We start from the raw sequence: 18,374 nt of genomic DNA, 5'->3' as shown, positions 1-18,374 counted from the left end.
AGAGGAGTTGGGGTCTTGTCTTCTGACCTGGGGCAGGAGTGAGCCCATAGTCTTTCCTCAGGACTGTCTGCAGGGCTCAGGTGCAGCACACATTTTCAATAGTAGAACTTAAAAACAAACAACAAACTTGCCAGAATCTAAGCTTGGAGAAACCCACAGCAACCCAGCCAAAGCTGATTTCTGTTTTCAACTACCATAGAGTTTAGTTTGCACTGGGAGTCAAAGGGCATCGTTGACCAGTAACCTGGCTGCAGTAGATAATGATTGTCCTTGGGTTGCCAGCGACCCTCAAGGAGGAATACTATTTGGGGAGGGAGAGGCCTGGAGGAATGAAAATGGTGTCTAGCCTTTAGGAAATGGAGGACTCTGGAAGAGATTAGATAGATAGATAGATAGATAGATAGATAGATAGATAGATAGATAGATAGATAGAAGCTGAGGTTGCTGGTGGGTGAGCCAGGGCCACAGCTACCTGTCTTGTGGTTTCAGGTTTTGCTTCCTAATATGGTTTAAAGCTTTGAGGTCAATTTCCTTCTAGGAAAAATGTCTCGACACTGAGCCAATAATGAGGGGTGGAGCACCGTGGGCATGGTCGAGATCAGCACTCTTATTTTTTGTATTAATTTTTTTTTCTCAATCAAGAGGCTTGAACTCAGGGCCTAGGCGCTGTCCCTCAGCTCTTTGAGCGCTCTACCACTTGAACCACAGCACCACTTCCAGCCTTTTCTGCTTATGTGGTGCTGAGGAATCAAATCCAGGGCCTCATGCATGCAAGGCAAGCACTGTACCACTGAGCCACCTTCCCAGCCCTTTTGCATTAATTTTTAAAAATTGTTATTATAAGCTGGGCGCTGGTAGCTCACGCCTGTCATCCTAACTACTCAGGAGGCTGAGATCTGAGGATCACTGTTCAAAGCCAGCTTGGACAGAAAAGTCTGTGAGACTCAGATCTCCAATGAACCACCAGAAAGCTGGAAGTGGCGCTGTGGCTCAAGTGGTAGAGCGCTCGCCTTGAGCTAAAGAGCTTTCCCCCCTCCCCCGCCCCCAATTGTGGGGCTTGAACTCAGGGCCTGGGCACTGTCCCTGAGCTCTTTTTGTGCAAGCCTAGTACTCTGCCACTTTGAGCCACAGCTTTACTTCTGGGAATTTTCTGCCAGGGCTGGCTTTGAACTGCAATCCTCAGATCTCTCCCTCCAGAGTAGTTAGGGTTACATCCGTGTGCACAGGAACAGAACCTGCGTGGCCTGCCAGTCGCCCACGGAGGACGGGGGGTGGGGTGGGAGGCGGGGGGAATCCGTCCCTGGAGTGGTCACACAGCTGGCCGGCAGCTGTCGCCAGCAGTCACGGTGCTCCGTGTCCGGTGCTCCGTGTCGGGTGCAAGGCAGAAGCAGAGTTGGAGGTGCTCAGGGCCAAAGACGGACCCCACAGGAGAGCGCCCCCGAATGTGAGCAGCATTCTTTTTGGGGGTGGGACGGGGACAGGCTTGTTTCCAGGCCCGGGCGGCCACATGGCTTCTCCCCGAGGCGGACAAGCTGTTCTTATGCCGGAGCCGTCATGCGTGCCGCCGGGCGGGGAGAGCTGCGCGTGGAGACAGACAGCCCCAGCCCTGGCTCGCTCCCTCGCTCGCGCTCCCCTCCCAGCGCCCTGCACGCAGCAAAGCCGAGAGCCAGGAGCAGAGAATGAGATCTGTCACGATGTGGGCTGTGGCCGTGGCGGGTGTTGTGTTGTTTTCTTCCACTTCATGTTCATGAAAATCTCATCTGTGAGTTTGTCACTTGCCGTTGTCAAAATTCTTGAAAATCCCTCCACCCTGGGGAGGGGGCACTTGGGCGTCCAGGGTGCAGAGCTGGGCTCCCTGGGGCCAGGCCGCCTCTTCCTGGGCCTTTGTATTCCCTTCCTGAACAGCTGTGTATGCTGTTAAAATTAGTGTGAGGTAGAGAGCCGAGCAGTGTAGGGCTCGCCCATGATCTGGGGGTCAGCGACGCAGCCATTGGACCGCAGCTCCCCTGCCTGGCCCAGGGTCCCCGCAAGCCCTGTGAGGCGCCGAGGGAGGGCTCAGTAAGGCGCTGCCCGTGTCTTTCTCTGGTACTTTGTTAGCCCTCCGCAGCTGTGCCTCAGTTTCCCAACTGTTTGTAGAGGGTTTGTCAGTGCTTGATGGCTGCTGACACATTATGTGTCAGCTAGAGCCAGGTGATGGTGGCTCACACCTGTAATCCCAGCTCCTCAGGAGGCTGAGATCTGAGGATCACGGTTCGAAGCCATCCCAGACAGGAAAGTCTGTGAGATTCTTATCTCCAGTTGTCCAGCCAAAAGTCCCAAGTGGAGATGTGGCTCAGGGACAGCGCCTAGGCCCTGAGTTACTTTAAATCCTAGGATTGGCACGTCACACACACACACACACACACACACACACACACACACACACACACACACACACACACACACACACACACACACACACACACACACACACACACACACACACACACACACACACACACACACACACACACACACACACGCACATGGGCACACATACACACACAAGCATACACACGCATGCATAGCTCTGCCTACTTATTTGTTGTTGTTGGTTGTGGGGCTTGAACTCTGGGCCTGGGCGCTGTCCCTCAGCTCTTCAGCTCAAGGCGGGCGCTCTACCACTTGAGCCACAGCTCCACTTCCAGTGCTCTGCCTACTACGTTAAGAGTTTCCCTGTCTACTTCTCCCTCTCCCCCACCCAGATAGAACCAGGTCTCATGGCCAGGCCGGCCTCTGCCACTGACCCCGCAGCCCCCCTCCTCCTTCCCTCCAGCACGGGCATTCCCACAGGAACATGCCCGCACTTAGCCTGCTGCCTGGCTGGTGGCACACGCCCATGGCGTGGCGGAACAGAGGTATCAGATCCACTGCCTCTCCATTCTTCCAGCTTTGTCCTTTTTTTCTTTTTTGGTTGGTCGTGGGGCCTGAACTCTGGGCCTGGGCGCTGTCCCTCAGCTCTTCAGCTCAAGGCTAGCGCTCTACCACTTGAGCCACAGCGCCACTTCTGGCTTTTTTCTTTTTGCTTATGTGGTGCTGAGGAATGGAACCCAGGGCCTCAGGCATGCAAGGCAAGTGCTCTACCACTGAGCCACCTTCCCAGACCTGAACGACGTTCTTTTGATGACCAAAAACATAATACACGAGACAGTGTCTCGCAGTATGGTCAGCGCCCTTCGCTGGTGTGGTAGTGGGGCCTGGGGTCTCTGTTGAAGCTGTCACTCTGTCCCCTCTCCTCCAAAACGCCGATGGTAAGAGCGCACAGGTGCCCAGCAAGGTGGGCTGGTGCGTGCGTGCGAGGTGGGCCGCCCAGCGCCGGCTCTGCCACACACACACACACACACACACACGCGCGAGCACGCACACACACACACACGGACGCACGCATGCACACGCACGGGGGTTTGTGGAGTGGAACAGCACAGTTCCAGTGTTGGCTGTAGAGCAGGGCACAGTTTTAGAAAAGGGGCGGAAATCTGGGCCTCGTTGCTTAGAAAGTAGGAATCCATTTCACTACTTTCATTCTGATTAGAAAGGCAATCTGGTGTTTACTGTAAAAGAGAAAGGGAGGGGGATCTGAGAGCTATCGGAGGGCAAGTTAGGGGTTAGCGCGCACTGAGAGCCCCCCCCCCCCCCCGTTTTGTTGTCTGTCTGGCTCCCAGACACACAGACATATATATTTTATGCACGATTGTTTAGTGATAATTTAAACATAGGCGCTCAGGATGTGTAATCACAGCAGCGGAAGGGGGAATAATAAAAGCAGATGAGGTGTGAATTCATACTGGGAAGGTTGAAGCGCGCTCAGGGGTCATTGGGCCCACGCCACCTTCCTTTCTGGTGCCTGCCCTCCACTGCTGCCCCCTGGTGGAAGAGATGGAGCGGTTCACTCTCCCCATGCCCTAGTCACACCCGGGGATCTGACCAGCGGAGCCGCCCGGGGACATCGCTGCGGGTGTCTTCCTGTGGTTATGCCTAAGCCGCTCCGCCTGGCTCTGTCTGCCCCGTATTCTAGCAGGCCAGACTGTGCAGGTTGTTTGCAGAGCTGCTGATTCACAGGAGGAACTTGAGTGGCCGTGACTTTGGTTTCACGGGGGTCCTGGGAGGAAGGGCGGGTGGGCGAGGGTCTCCAACCAGAGAGCCCCAGAGGTAATGAAGCCCGAGGCTCCACGCCTCCTCAGGGTCAGCATGGCGTTTTCTGGAGGTGGGGTGCTTGCTGGGTGTGGAGTTCCCACGGGAGTGGCGTGGGGCGCGGGGAGGGCAGCTCGCGACCATCGCCCGTACTTTTGAGAACTCCATTGTGTCTGAACCCACCTTGGGCGCCAGTTTGCTTGCTGCTATGGCAACTAAGTTTAGGCAAATACAAAACAGGTTAAAGTCAAACCTTGTGGAACCCGTAACAGTGAGGTTTTTATTATCTGTGTGTGCGTGTACCTGCGCACACACGTGCACACACATCGTGGAGCTTGAACTCGGCCTGAGAGCTGTCCTTCCCTCTTTCAGTCAAGGCTGGTGCTCTACCACTTGAGACAGCTTTTTATAAATTTATTGGGGAGGGCTGCGCAGGTGGCTCAGTGGTAGCGTGCTCGCCTCGCATGCATGAAGCCTGGGTTCCATTCCTCAGTACCACATACACTGGTAGTAGCACTGTGGCTCAAGAGCAAAAGAAGCTCAGGACAATGCCCAGGCCCTGAGTTCAAGCTCCAGGACTGGCCAAATAATAATAAAAATAACAACAACAATAATAATAATTGGAGATAAGTCTCATGTACTCTCTGGCCAGAACTGGCTTTGAATCTCAGTCCTCAGATCTCAGCCTCTTGAGTAGCTGGGATGACTGGTGCCGGGCAGTCTTTCTAGCTCGATGTTCATTATCCCCTGCCCTTTGCTGGGTGGGGGTGGGGTGGGGGGTGGGGGCGGTGCTGGGGCTGGGGTGGGGGGTGGGGGCGGTGCTGGGGCTGGGGTGGGGGATGGGGGTGGTGCTGGGGGTGGGGTGGGGTAGGGGGATGGGGGTGGTGCTGGGGGTGGGGTGGGGTAGGGGGATGGGGGTGGTGCTGGGGCTGGGGTGGGGGGTGGGGGCAGGGCTGGGATGGGGATGGGGTGGTGCTAGGGGGTTGGGGGGGTAGGGGCAGTGCTGTGGTCCTGGGGCAGCTGACGCTGGTGGGCAGAGCTGGTCGCCCGCTCTATGTCCAGCTGCCCAGGTGTGCTCACGGCCACTAGCAGGCTGCCTGGACAGGAGCCAGGCTAGTGATGGCTGCTTCGCTCCTGTTGTCTCCAGGGACAGTGAAGGTGAAGAGTTCCAACATCCAGGTGGGGGATCTGATCATCGTTGAGAAGGTGAGCAGGGGGCTCGGCTGGCCGCCACGGCTGTGCGGGAACCTCGTGGGTAGAGCCTGGCTGGGGAGTGGTCTCCAAGATGAATTAGATCGTGCTTTGGGATGAGACAAACATAAACATATTTCCTTTTTTCGTTCTTTGTCCTTTTTTATTTTTTGGTGCTGGTCTTGGGGCTTGAACTCAGAGCCTGGGCGCTGTCCTGAGCGGCTTTGGCTCAAGGCTAGTGCTCTACCACTTGAGCCACAGCACCACTTCTGGCCTTTTCTGAGTAGTTTATTGGAGATAAGCATCTCAAGGACTTTCCTGTCTGGGCTGGCTTTGAACCAGGATCCTCAGATCTCAGCCTCCTGAATAGCCTAAGATGACAAGTGAGCTACTGGCGCCTGGCTTCATGAGACTCTTACCTCCAATAAACCACCAGAAAACCCAAAGTGGTGTGGTGGCTCAAGTGGTAGAGTGCTAACCTTGAGCTGAAGAGCTGAGGGACAGCGCCCAGGCCGAGTTCAAGCCCCATGACCGACCTTCCTCCCCCCCCAAAAAAAGTGACAGTGTTAATATTTGTTACTTCAGCAAACATTTCCATTGTGTGATACAGTAGCACTTTTTTTTTTTTTTTGCTGATTAATTGGTGATAAGAGTCTCAGGAACTTTCCTGCTCAGGCTGGCTTTGAACGATGACCCTCAGATCTCAGCCTCCTGAGTAGCTAGGATGACCGGTGGGAGCCACCAGCGTGCCCCCCTCCCCCGTGGTGAACCATGCTCTTTTAAGAGGATTCAACCCAAGAGCTTAAGATTGGTTAGAGGGAATGTGGACCCTGGAGGCCCAGGCCTGAGTTCCCATGTGCAATTCTGGTTGTGACCACAAGGGGTCTCCTGCGAGCCTTCTCCTTCCCCTAGAGTGGTGGTTGTTGCTTCTTGCTACTGACATCCTTGTTAAATGGCCCCCGGAGCCCAAGAACCAGCTGGAAAGTTGTCCAAGGCCAGCTGTGGGAGCGTGTGCCCCTCCCTCACACCCTCTGGCTGGACTGAAACAGGAAAGCTTTGGGAGAGATGAGGTGGGGGGGCTGTCATCCAGGCTGGCAGCCTGCATGCTTGTTTAGACTCCAAACAAAACCAGCTGCCACATTTGTCTTTTTAAGAAAGGCAGAGATCCCACCCCACCCCACCCCACCCCACCCCCGGGGTGCGCCCAGTGACTTTCTCTTTACCCCACAGAACCAGCGGGTCCCTGCTGACATGGTGTTCCTAAGGACGTCAGAGAAAAATGGTAACTGTTCGAGATCAGATCAAAATAGCCTCTGCCTGCCCGTGGGCGTTGGGCCAGGTGGCCGGTAGAAAATGTGTGGGCAGTCCGTGTGGGACGCCCTGGAGGGGTGGAGGCGTGGCCCAGATGTCCTCTGGGTCAAGTGGGTTTTTACACTGGACCGTGGTGTTTGTGGGGTTCCGTGCAGGCCTGGCAGATGGGGACCTGCGGTTGGAGTTTGGGTTTCGTCTCTGGGCTGCTCTTGGCACCCTGGTGGGAGGTGGCCAATTGGGGAAAGGCCTCCAAAAGACACAAGGGCCAGGGCATGGTTCAAAGGACAGAGCGCCACCTCACACACTCCCGGCTGGCTGTGGATTCACTCCCTCTGGAGGCAGGTGGGAATGAGCGACGGAGCGCTTCCTGACCAGCTTTGCTGGAGAGGCTTTCTCCACCAGACATGGCCCCTTACGGCTTCGCTGCCTGCCTTTTTTTTTTTTTTTGGTTGGTTGTGGGGCTTGAACTCAGGGCCTGGGCGCTGCTCCTCAGCTCTTCAGCTCAAGGCGAGCTCTCTACCTCTTGAGCCACAGCACCACTTCCAGTTTTCTGGTGGTTTATTGGAGATAAGAGTCTCAGGGACTTTCCCACCCAGGATGGCTTTGAACCACCATCCTTACATCTCAGCCTCCTGAGTAGCTAGGATGACAGGCGTGAGCCCCTGGCACCCAACCTGCCTTACTTTTTTGTGGTGCTGGTCCTGGAGCTTGAATTCAGAGCGAAGATGCTGTCGCTGAGCTTTTTTCACTCAAGGCTAGTGCTCTACCACATGAGCCATAGCTCAATTTCTGGCTTTTTGGTGGTTCATTGGAGATGAGTCTCATGGACTTTCCTGCCCAGGCTGGCTTTGAACCTACACAGCTCAGATCTCAGCCTCCTGAGTCGTGCACCACCACTGCCTGACACTGGATCTAGATTATCAAAACAATTTTTTTGCGATATTTGCATGTATATAATGAGACGTCCCAGTTACCTTATTCATGGGGCTGAACGAGTCATGTGCCTTCCATTCAGGATATCAGTCGTGTTGGTGACAAATTGGTTTCATATTTTGGAACATTTTGGGTTATGCTCAGGCTGGGTTTCAAACCGCCATCCTCCGATCTCAGCCTCCTGAGTAGCTGGGATCGCAGGCGTGGGCGCCGGGCGCCGGCTGGTGGGCTGGGCTCTCAGCGGCCGCCTGGGGCCCCGCTTCCCTCCCAGGGTCTTGCTTCTTGCGCACGGACCAGCTGGACGGGGAGACGGACTGGAAGCTGCGCCTTCCTGTGGCCTGCACGCAGCGGCTGCCCACAGCTGCCGTGAGTAGTGGGGGACCTGCGGCGAGCGGCAGGGCTGGTGCAGAGGTGGGGTTGGAGGTGCGCGAAGGCGCGTGTGCGGGTGATGATGCCCGGCAGCTGCAGACACCGTGCCCCGCGCCTGCCTCCAGAGGCTCGGCTTCTCCCAGCAGGCCCGGGCTCCTTGCTTCCGTCCAGGCAAGCTGTCCACACTGCTGAGGCCCTGACCCCCCCCACCGTCCCCGCCCCCTCCTCCACCCCCTGGTTTCCTCTGCAATAGGGCACAGCGCTGTTCCTGGTGTCCGCCTGGCCGCAGGCACCGTGTCACCTCACAGAGGAGGCTGCGACCTGCCAGCCGGCGCTCACCGCCCTGGGCGCTCCCTCCTGAACCCCCCCTGCGGCATCCTTGCAGTTGGCCAAAGGTCCTTTAGATGCAGAGACACCCCCCCCCGCCCCTTGTCTCCCCCCCACAACTTGTCTCCCCCTCCTTGTCCCCTGTCCCCTCCCCCCCCCAATCCCCACCAGCGTGGTCTGGAAGAGAGAAGGTCACAGTCGGAGCTGTCCCGTGAGGACTGAGTGCACAGGGTTGGGGCTGCAGCGTGGGGCTGGCCTCCCTCTCCCCATTTTTCATGGTGATGACAGGGAGGTTCCTCCCCCACCCCCAAATCAGGGCTGACTTTTCTTTGTTGGTCATGGGGCTTGAACTCTGGGCCTGGGCGCTGTCCCTGAGCTCTTCAGCTCATAGGCGAGCGCTCTACCGCTTGAACCACAGTGCCACTTCTGGTTTTCTAGTGGTTTACTAGAGATAAGAGTCTTACAGCCGGGCGCTGGTGGCTCACGCCTGTAATCCTAGCTACTCAGGAGGCTGAGATCTGAGGATCACGGTTCAAAGCCAGCCCGGGCAGGAGAAACCGTGAGACTCCTATCTCCAATAAACCACCAGAAAACCGGAAGTGGCGCTGTAGCTCAAGTGGTAGAGCGCTTGCCTTGAGCTGAAGAGCTGAGGGACAGCTCCCAGGCCCAGAGTTCAAGCCCCACGACCGACAAAAAAAAAAAAAAAAAAAAAAAAAGAGTCTTACGGCCTTTCCTGCCCATGGCTGGCTTTGAACCGTGATCCTCAGACTCAGCCTCCTGAGTAGCCAGGATGACAGGCGTGAGCCACCGGCGCCCAGCAAGATTGACTTTTAAACCAGGAGTTCCAGAGCTAGGCATTTCCGGTTGTTAGTGATGGCAGGGTCCCACTGTCCAAGAGCTCAGGCCAACCTCAAACGCACAGTCCTCGGGCCTCAGGCTCTCCAGAGCTGGGAAAGCCTGCCACACCCCACAGCTATCTTGAATAAGATGCATCTAGTGACACCACCCTGCTTTCCTTTTTCCTCTGAACAAACCCTGCTTTAAAAGAAGAGGCAGAAGGAAGCTTCTACAGGATTAGGGTATCACCCAGTGCGTACCCAGCATGTAGGGGGCCTGGGTTTTATCCCACCGCTACAGTGAATGAATACATGTGTGAATGAATGAATGACTGCATGTGAGGATGAAAGAGCAAATGAACACGTGTGAATGAGTGAATGGTTGCACGTGTGGATGCGTGAGTGAACAAATGCATGTGTGGGTGCGTGAGTGAATGCATGCATGTGTGGATGCATGGGTGCAGCATTGCATGTGAGACTTGTGAATGCTTGCGTGGGTGCGAGAGTGAACGGTCGCAGGTGTGAATGAACGAATGAGTAGCTGAATGCGAGTACAGATGACTGGAGCTCCTGGTGTGAGGCCGGGACGTGGCCGGGCTGTTCTTTTCAGGCAGGCGTCGGCGTTAGTTCGCCTGGCCCGCGTGTGAGCAGGCCCCTGGCGGCGGCCGCCCATGGACACTCAGGGTCCCCGAGCGTCCTGAGCAGCAACTTCCAAGCTGACGGAGGGGGGAGGACTTTCTCCTGCCCTCCCATTCTGGAAGCTTGCTTGGGAAACATAGTACTTTGGAAAAGTTCCAGCTGTCTTCTGAAACGCTGCCTGGCAGGTGGTGTCCCCCATCCGGTGTTGTCTTCCGGTGTGGACTGTGTGTCACCCTTCCTTGCGGTCTGACTGTGTGCCGCCCGTCTGTGTGGTCTGTGTCTCTGTCCTTCGCTCTGACTGTGTCTCGTGCGCGTGTGTGGAACAGGACCTGCTGCAGATCCGGGCGTACGTCTACGCAGAGGAGCCAAACATCGACATTCACAACTTCGTGGGGACTTTTAACAGAGTAAGTTTGCAGAGTGTGGTGAGGTGTGTGGGCTGTGGGGACGGGGTGCGGGTTCTCTGGTAGAGCGTGGTTTTGGCCACGTGGGGCTGAGTGGCCCCTTGGTTCTCTCGGAGCCGTGGGGCAGCCCGGATCCAGAGCGCTCAGCGTGTCATGGCGGACGTGGACACTGAAGGGGACCCGGTGCTCCCTGCTCCAGGCCTGTCCTCCCTCCTGGCATCCATACCCTGTCTGCTACTTTGATGATGATGATTACTCTTTGTGCCAGTACTGGGGCTTGAACTCAGGACCTTGTGATCTTGCTTGGCTTTTGCACTCGAGGCTGAGCTGAGGCTCTACCCCTTGAGCTTAAAAAAATTTTTTTTTGCCAGTCTGGGGCTTGAACTCTGGGCCTGGGCGCTGTCCCTGAGCTGCTTTTGTTTTTTGCTTCCAGCTTTTTCTGTGTATGTGGTACTGAGGAATCGAACCCAGGGTTTCATGCATGCTAGGCGAGCACTGTACCACGGAGCCACCTTCCCACCCCTGTCTTCCTTTTCCTGAAGCCACAAGGCCAGGCCACAGCACCTCGGTGCTGTGCTTCTGGGTTTTATTTTGACCTTAAGGAATATTTCTGTGGTGTTAGAAACTCATATTAAAACTGATGTTCCCAGGGATTTCCGTGGAGATGACAGCTCCAAGGTCACTGGTGGATGGGCTTGGTTTGATGCTTATGTCTGGGGGGGGGCATCAACTAAACGGGGGGCACCAGTTTTATCAGGCAGAGCCCTTCTTTTTTGGGGGGGCAGAGGTAGGACGATTTGAATTTAAGGCCTTGTGCTCTGGTTTCTCCAAGCTGTGTTTGCATCAGCCTGCTTGCTCCTAGCTGCTATTCTATCACTTGAGCCACACCTCTAGTCCAGGTTTTTCTTGAAGGGGGGGTTTGAACTCAGGGCCTGGGCTCTGTCCCTGAGCTCTTTTGCTGAAGAACAGAGCTCTACCGCTTTGAGTCACAGCTCCGCATATCTGGTTTTCTGGTGGTTAGTTGGAGGTAAGAGTCTCCTGGGCTTTGCTGCTCAGGCTGGCTTTGAACCGCGATCCTCAGATTTCAACCTCCTGAGTAGCTAGGATTATAGGTGTGAGCCACCAGTGACCGGCTCAGCCCACCTTTTTTGGTGGTTATTTTGGATATAGAGTGTCAGTGACTTTTCTGCTTGGGCTGACTTTGAACCATGATCCTCCACATCTAAGCCTTCTTGGTAGAGTAACTGGAGGGAGCATTTGCCTGAGTCCTTCTCCTTCCATCCCGAAGAGCAGGCTGGGAGTAGCCTGTGGATTCTTCCAGAACCTTGGTACAGCCTCCACCCTTAGACAGCAGCCTCCTCATCCTCAATCTCAAACAGTTGTGCATTGAGATCGTTTCAGAAGAAAGCATCTGTACCAACATTATGTCCACCTCCCTTCAGTGCTGGGACTCAGCTCGGGGGTGCTGGCACCAGTGCCCTGTGGACACTGAGGGACCGCTGTCGCTGACCTGCGGTGTGTTTGGTCTTGTCTAGGAGGACAGCGACCCCCCCATCAGCGAGAGTTTGGGCATGGAGAATGCGCTGTGGGCTGGCTCGGTTGTGGCATCAGGTGAGTCCTGTGTGTGCATGTGCATGCACATGCGTGTGCACAGGGGGGTGTTAACAATTTGTGAAGACTGCCCTTCTGTCCCTTGTGAGTGGCGTGGTCGTCCGGGCTGGGCTCAGATGGTGATCCTCCTACTTGCATCTCCCATGTAGCTGGGACGAGAGGCATGTGTCACCACACAGCTTAGTGGTTGAGTTGGGGTCTTGCTACGTTTTTGCTCGCACTGGCCTCCCATCAGCTCGATCCTCCTGAGTGTGAGCCACGATGCCTGGAGCGCTTCTGAGATTCAGAAGTTGGCAACTGAGTCAAAACCTTCACACCCGGCTGGTGACGATCGCCCCCCCCCCCCCCCCGCTGTGCTTCCTGTTGGGTGAAGCCAGGGTTCCCGTCTGGCAGGGCCTGAGCAGCCAGAGGCTCTGGGTGTAGCACCTGGCACTCCGGTGTTTGGTGGTGGCCTGGCAGGCTGTTCATGGTGCCCGTCCTTTGCCATAGGGCTTGTTCTGACTGGCACCGGGGCCTCCGGGAAGCTGAGCCTCGTCAGCGTAGCGGTGAGCGGAGGCCACGCGGTAGCCCCTGGCGCAGCCCCGCTTCCTCTGTACCCCGGCTGCTCTGGCACCTGCTTCAGGGCAGAGCAGTGTTCTCTAGAACCGCAGAGGACGTTCCTGGCCTGGCCCAGCCATTTCCTATGGCCTCCTGCTCTTTGTCTAAAGACAGGGGTGTGGGAGAAGGGAAGGAGGGTGGCACTGGCTGCCCGCCCTGAGGGGAGAGCTGCCCCGCCCGAGGGTTAGCATCTTCCTCCAGCCGTCCTCAGGTGGAGGGAGAGAAGGGCAGGCGGCTGCCTTCCAGCAGACATGGCCAGGGTCTTTCCCGAGCCCCGCAGGACGTTTCTCAAGGTCAGGGTCAGGGCGGTCCTCGGCTGGGCTCGATCCTCTGCGTGGCTGGTGTGTGCTGTGCCCACTCCGCGCTGTGCCCGCTCCCCATGCCTCTCACCCCCCAAATTGATGGCTCCGGTTCATGTTTCAGCCGCCTGGGGTGCTGGGACTCCCCAGAGCTCTGCCAATCTAAGAGGGGAAAAGGGGGTGATTTTATATCGCTTTATTTACCTAATTAAGCATAGCTGTGTGTCTGTCTTTCTTTCTTTCTTTCTTTCTTTCTTTCTTTCTTTCTTTCTTTCTTTCTTTCTTTCTTTCTTTTGGGGGGGTGGTATGGTTGTGAGGCCTGAACTCTGGGCCAGGGCGCTGTCTTTCAGCTCAAGGCTAGCGCTCTACCACTTGAACCACAGGACCACTTACAGTCTTCTGGTGGTTAATTGGAGAAAAGAATCTCTCTGACTTTCTTGCCCTGGCTGGCTTCAAACCACAATCTTCAGATCTCAGCCTGCTGAATAGCTAGGATTATATGTGTGAGCCACTAGGGCCATGCAGAGCACATTTTTTTGGTCAGGCCTGGGCCTGAACTCTGGGCTTCAGCGCTGTCCCTCAGCTCTTCAGCTCAAGGCTAGTGCTCTACCACTTGAGCCACAGCGCCACTTCTAGCTTTTTTCTTTTTTCTTATGTGGTGCTGAGGAATCGAACCCAGGGCCTCATGCATGCAAGGCAAGCACTCTATCACTGAGCCACCTTCCCAGCCCCTTTCTATTTTTTGTGCTGCTCCTGGGCTTGAACTTAGGGCCTGGAAACTGTCCCTTAGCCTTGATGTTTTGTTTTGTTTTTTGGTTAGTCAGGGGTCTTGAACTCAGGGCCTGGGCGCTGTCCCTGAGCTTTTGTGCTTAAGGCTAGTGCTCTACCACCTTGAGCCACAGCGCCCACTTCCAGAGATAAGAGTCTCATGGGCTTTTCTGCCCTGGCTGGCTTCAAACCACTATCCTCAGATCTCAGCCTTCCCAGTAGCTACGATTATAGGCATGAGCCATCGGGGCCCAGCTCCCTTAGCTTTTTTATTTGAGGCTAGTACTCTACTACTTGAGCCACACCTCCACATCTAGCTTTTTGCTGGTCAGTGGAGATAAGAGCTCGCAGGCTTTCTCCAGGGCGGCTTTGAACGGGGTTCTCAGCTCTTAGCTCCGTGAGTGGCTAGGATGACCGGCAGGAGCCGCTGCCCCCAGAGAACTTTGTGCAACGAGAACGTTCTCTGGGGCTGTTCCATGGCCCACAAGTGGCCTTTCAAAGCTTATGGGGTGATTTGGGGAATGGGGAGCTGGCCTCTCTGATTTGAATTGGATGGGAACGTCCACGGCTGCAACGTGTGGCCTCTGCGCTCATGGGCGGGGTGGGGCGGGAGCGGTGTCGGGGCGCCCGTGGGCGGGGCGTCCTCGCGCGGTGTCCGGGCGCGTGGCTCTGTGCCTGTAGGCGGGGCGTCCTCGCGGGGTGTCTGGGCGCGTGGCTCTGCGCAATGGGCGGGGCGTCCTCGCGGGGTGTCTGGGCGCGTGGCTCTGCGCAATGGGCGGGGCATCCTCGCATGGTGTCTGGGCGCGTGGCTCTGTGCCTGTAGGCGGGGCGTCCTCACGCTGCGTCTGGGCGCGTGGCTCTGTGCCTGTAGGCGGGGCGTCCTCGCGTGGTGTCTGGGCGCGTGGCTCTGTGCCTGTAGGCGGGGCGTCCTCGCGCTGTGTCTGGGCGCGTGACTGCACCGTGGGCGGAGCGTCCTCGCGCAGTGTCTGGGCGCGTGACTCTGCGCCGTGGGCGGGGCGTCCTCGCGTGGTGTCTGGGCGCGTGACTCTGCGCCGTGGGCGGGGCGTCCTCGCGGGGTGTCTGGGCGCGTGACTCTGCGCTGTGGGAGAGCGTCCTCGCGGGGTGTCTGGGCGCGTGACTCTGCGCCGTGGGCGGGGCGTCCTCGCGCAGTGTCTGGGCGCGTGACTCTGCGCCGTGGGCGGGGCGTCCTCGCGCTGTGTCTGGGCGCGTGACTGCACCGTGGGCGGGGCGTCCTCGCGCTGTGTCTGGGCGCGTGACTGCACCGTGGGCGGGGCGTCCTCGCGCTGTGTCTGGGCACGTGGCTCTGCGCAATGGGCGGGGCTTCCTCGCGGGTGTCTGGGCAGGTGACTGCACCGTGGGCGGGGCGTCCTCACGGGGTGTCTGGGCGCGTGACTGCACCGTGGGCGGGGCGTCCTTGCGTGGCGTCTGGGAGCGTGACTCTGCGCCATGGGCGGGGCGTCCTCGCGCAGTGTCTGGGCGCGTGACTGCGCCATGGGCGGGGCGTCCTCGCGCGCTGCCTGCGTGCTGTCCCCGGCGTGGTCACCTGGGCCCGCCGGCAGTGACCTTTCCTTTCAGGGACGGTCGTGGGTGTTGTCCTTTACACCGGCCGAGAACTACGGAGCGTCATGAATACCTCGAACCCCCGGAGTAAGGTAGGTGAGAGGTCACGCTGTGTGTGTGTATGTATGTGTATGCGTACATGTCTGGACACCGCGCATGCTCATGGTGGGTGCATGGGGGGGCAGATTCAAAGGCCAGCAGCCGGGTGCCCGTCTGCCGAGCCTTCTGCCTTCTGCTGACCCGTGCAGCCCCAAGGAGCGGGCGCCATCCCGGGCGCGGGCTGTGAGCCGGGTGCGGGGAGCCCGGTGGTCTCGGGCCACCGCACCGGGCGGGTTTCAGGTCGGCGCGGTGCCCCGCACAGCGCAACACCGTGCTCAGTGTGGCGTTCCCGGGTCTCCACCTTCTTTCTTCATCTTGATGAATGCTTTGTGTGATCAGAGGCGCAGGCGCTGCGGCCTCTGTCCCCGCTCAGCGCGTCCTCCCTGCCGTGCGTGGACGCATCCCTGGTCAGGTCCCCGGCATTTCAGCTCCGGGCCTCCGCAGGCGAGGGAAGCGCGGGCTGGTGGCGTCTCGGCCTGGCTGACCCCACTTCACGTGGTTTGTGCTAGGTCCATCCATGTCTCAATCTTCTAAAGGTTTTTTTTTTTTTTTGGTCGGTCATGGGGCTTGAACTCTGGGCCTGGGCGCTGTCCCTCAACTCTTCAGCTCAAGGCAAGCGCTCTACCACTTGAGCCATTAGCACCACTTCCAGTTTCTGGAAGATAAGAGTTACAGACTTTCCTTCCCGGGCTGGCTTTGAACAGCCATCCTCAGATCTCAGCCTCCTGAGTAGCTAGGATGATGGGCATGCACCACCAGTGTCCGGCTTCAATCTTAAGTTTTAAGAAAAAGTCCCTACCAGGGCTTCTCAGAGGCTTGGGGAGCCCTGGTTCTCGGATCAAAGCTATGGGATGGGTGCACCCCTGCCCTGCCTGTGTGGCAGTGGCCGGGTGGAGGATGAGCCTTTGGGCAGGCGTGGGTGGCACTGGGCCCCTGTAGACCGCCGTGCTTGTCCGCAGATTGGCCTGTTTGACTTGGAGGTGAACTGCCTCACGAAGATCCTGTTTGGTGCGCTGGTGGTGGTGTCGCTGGTCATGGTGGCGCTGCAGCACTTTGCCGGCCGCTGGTACCTGCAGATCATCCGCTTCCTCCTCCTCTTTTCCAACATCATCCCCATCAGGTGAGCCGGGCAGCTGTGCGGGGCGGGGCTCGGTGCCCCTGCGGCCTGGGGCTGGCCCTGCGTGCAGCCCAGAGGGGAGAGCTCACTGGGCCAGGCCACAGCCCAGGCTGAGCCCCACTGCCACAAAACCAAATCAAATGAAAGACGGTCTGGAGCCAGGGCCCTTGCAGAGAATGGGTGAGGCTCCGAGATCCCTCCTCAGTTCCATAAAAGAGAGAGACAAAAAAGCCAAACAGCGTGTCACACATAACTTTCCAGCACAGAAGTTACTTGTGTCCTGGGCCTGGCAGTGTGGTTAACCTCACATCCACTGCTGGGCACTTGTGTCTGTTTCTCCACAGTAAATGATATGTATATACATATGTGTATGTGTGTATGTGTTTTCTATGCTGGTACTAGGTCTTGAGCACAAGGCCTGGGTGCTGTCCCTGAGGTTTTTTTTTTTTTACTTAGGGCTGGTGCTCTACCACTTGAACTATAACTCCACTTGGGGCTTTTTGGTGGGTAATTGGAGATGAGTGTCATGGACTTTTCCACTTGGGCTGGCTTCAAACAATGATCCTCAGATCTCAGCCTCCTGAGTAGCTAGGATGAGAGATGTGGGTCACTAGCACCTGGCTTGATTGGTATTTATTAACCTAATACTACTTCCCCTGAAATTTCTAGAGCTAGTGCTATCTCTCAGCTCTTCAGTTCAAGCTAGCACTCTACCATTGAAGCCACAGCACCATTTCTGGCTTTTTCTGCTTATGTGGATGCTGAGGAATCGAACCCAGGGCCTCATGCATGCAAGGCAAGCACTCTACCACTGAGCCACCTTCCCAGCTCCCTGCTCTCTTCATCTTGTGTTGAGATCTCTTGCTGTTTGCCTATTTATCAGTTGCCAAAGAGTTTGTTCAGCCACGTGACCTGTGCCAGGACTGTGCACGAACCAGCAGGCTCTGAGGAGATAAGCAGATCCTCTTTATTAATAGCAAATAAATCTTTCTGGACTAATGCTAAGCAAAATTGTAGACTTTAAAGTTCTGTCTACATCTGGGTATGAGTGGCTCACACCTGTAATCCTAGCTACTCAGGAGGTTGAGATCTGAGGATCATGAGTTGAAGCCAGCCTGGGCAGGAAAGTCTGTGAGACTCCAATTAACCACCAAAAAACCAGAAGTGGAGGCATGATTCAAGTGGTAGAGTGCCAGGTTTGAGTAAAAAAACTAAGGAGATACCCAGGCCCTGAGTTCATCATGCCTCAGTCCTGGCGCGCACGCACACACACACACACAGACACACACACACAGACACACACAGACACACACACAGACACACACACAGACACACACACACACACACACACACACACACCCTAAAATGGACCAGGTATGGTGGCACCTACTTATTTTTCTAGCACTCCTGAGGTGGAGATAGATGGATTGTGAATAAAAATATAGTGGCTTGGGGGGCCAGTAACTAAAAGAAAAAATGAAATGAGCTCGGTGTGCCCCGAGGGTGGCAGTGTGTGTGTCTCTGACAGGTGCCACATCCTCCCTGGCCTCACCTCAGCCCCTGCTGCTCGCGTGTTGGGGCACATACATGCTTAGACACCGTCTGTAGCTACGAGATGTCCAGGGGCTTTATGTGTGATGTCCGGTACTTGCCTGCTCTGAGCCTTATATTCCACACCCGGTAACCTCTCTGCTCTGCTTGCCCACCTAGTTTGCGCGTGAACCTGGACATGGGCAAGATCGTGTACAGCTGGGTGATTCGCAGGGATTCAAAAATTCCGGGGACTGTGGTTCGCTCCAGCACGATCCCTGAGCAGCTGGGCAGGATTTCTTACTTACTCACAGACAAGACAGGTGAGTACCTCCTGGGGGAGGGGGGGTGGGGGGGGGAGAAGAGCAAGGACCAGAGTGCCAGACTCCATCTAAGCTGCTCTTGCCTTCCATTTAGTGGCTGCAGGGAGGAGGGAAGATACAGTAAGGATCCTGAGGGACTTGCAAAACATCAGTGAAAACCAGGAAGGAGAGGTTCTGGGAACATTCCAGACATGTCAGCATCAGGTTCCCAGTGCTCTCTGTAGAGCTTTGCCATTGGGGTTTCTCTCTTCATCATCAAGCAGTGTTTC

General features: G+C 56.6%; 1 protein-coding gene across 3 annotated transcripts in view; it reads left to right on the top strand.

Moving 5' to 3' along the window:
- The window catches only part of Atp9a (ATPase phospholipid transporting 9A (putative)), a 63,117-nt gene that overhangs the window by 17,710 nt on the left and 27,033 nt on the right, over positions 1-18,374 (top strand). For all 3 annotated transcript variants that reach the window (XR_011365480.1, XM_069990010.1, XM_069990011.1), the window contains exons 5-12: positions 5,318-5,376; positions 6,592-6,643; positions 7,877-7,971; positions 10,103-10,183; positions 11,716-11,791; positions 15,052-15,128; positions 16,095-16,255; positions 17,963-18,105. Coding sequence is in view for 2 of the 3 variants with exons in the window: in XM_069990010.1 (XP_069846111.1) it covers positions 5,318-5,376; positions 6,592-6,643; positions 7,877-7,971; positions 10,103-10,183; positions 11,716-11,791; positions 15,052-15,128; positions 16,095-16,255; positions 17,963-18,105 (744 nt within the window). In the remaining variant the exon portion in view is untranslated. The remainder of the gene's footprint in view (positions 1-5,317; positions 5,377-6,591; positions 6,644-7,876; positions 7,972-10,102; positions 10,184-11,715; positions 11,792-15,051; positions 15,129-16,094; positions 16,256-17,962; positions 18,106-18,374) is intronic.

Source organism: Dipodomys merriami, unplaced genomic scaffold, assembly GCF_024711535.1.
Source record: "Dipodomys merriami isolate MVZ:Mamm:240054 unplaced genomic scaffold, mDipMer1.0.p SCAF_39, whole genome shotgun sequence".
Taxonomy (NCBI): Eukaryota; Metazoa; Chordata; class Mammalia; order Rodentia; family Heteromyidae; genus Dipodomys; species Dipodomys merriami.
This window is presented reverse-complemented; position numbering and strand designations above follow the sequence as displayed.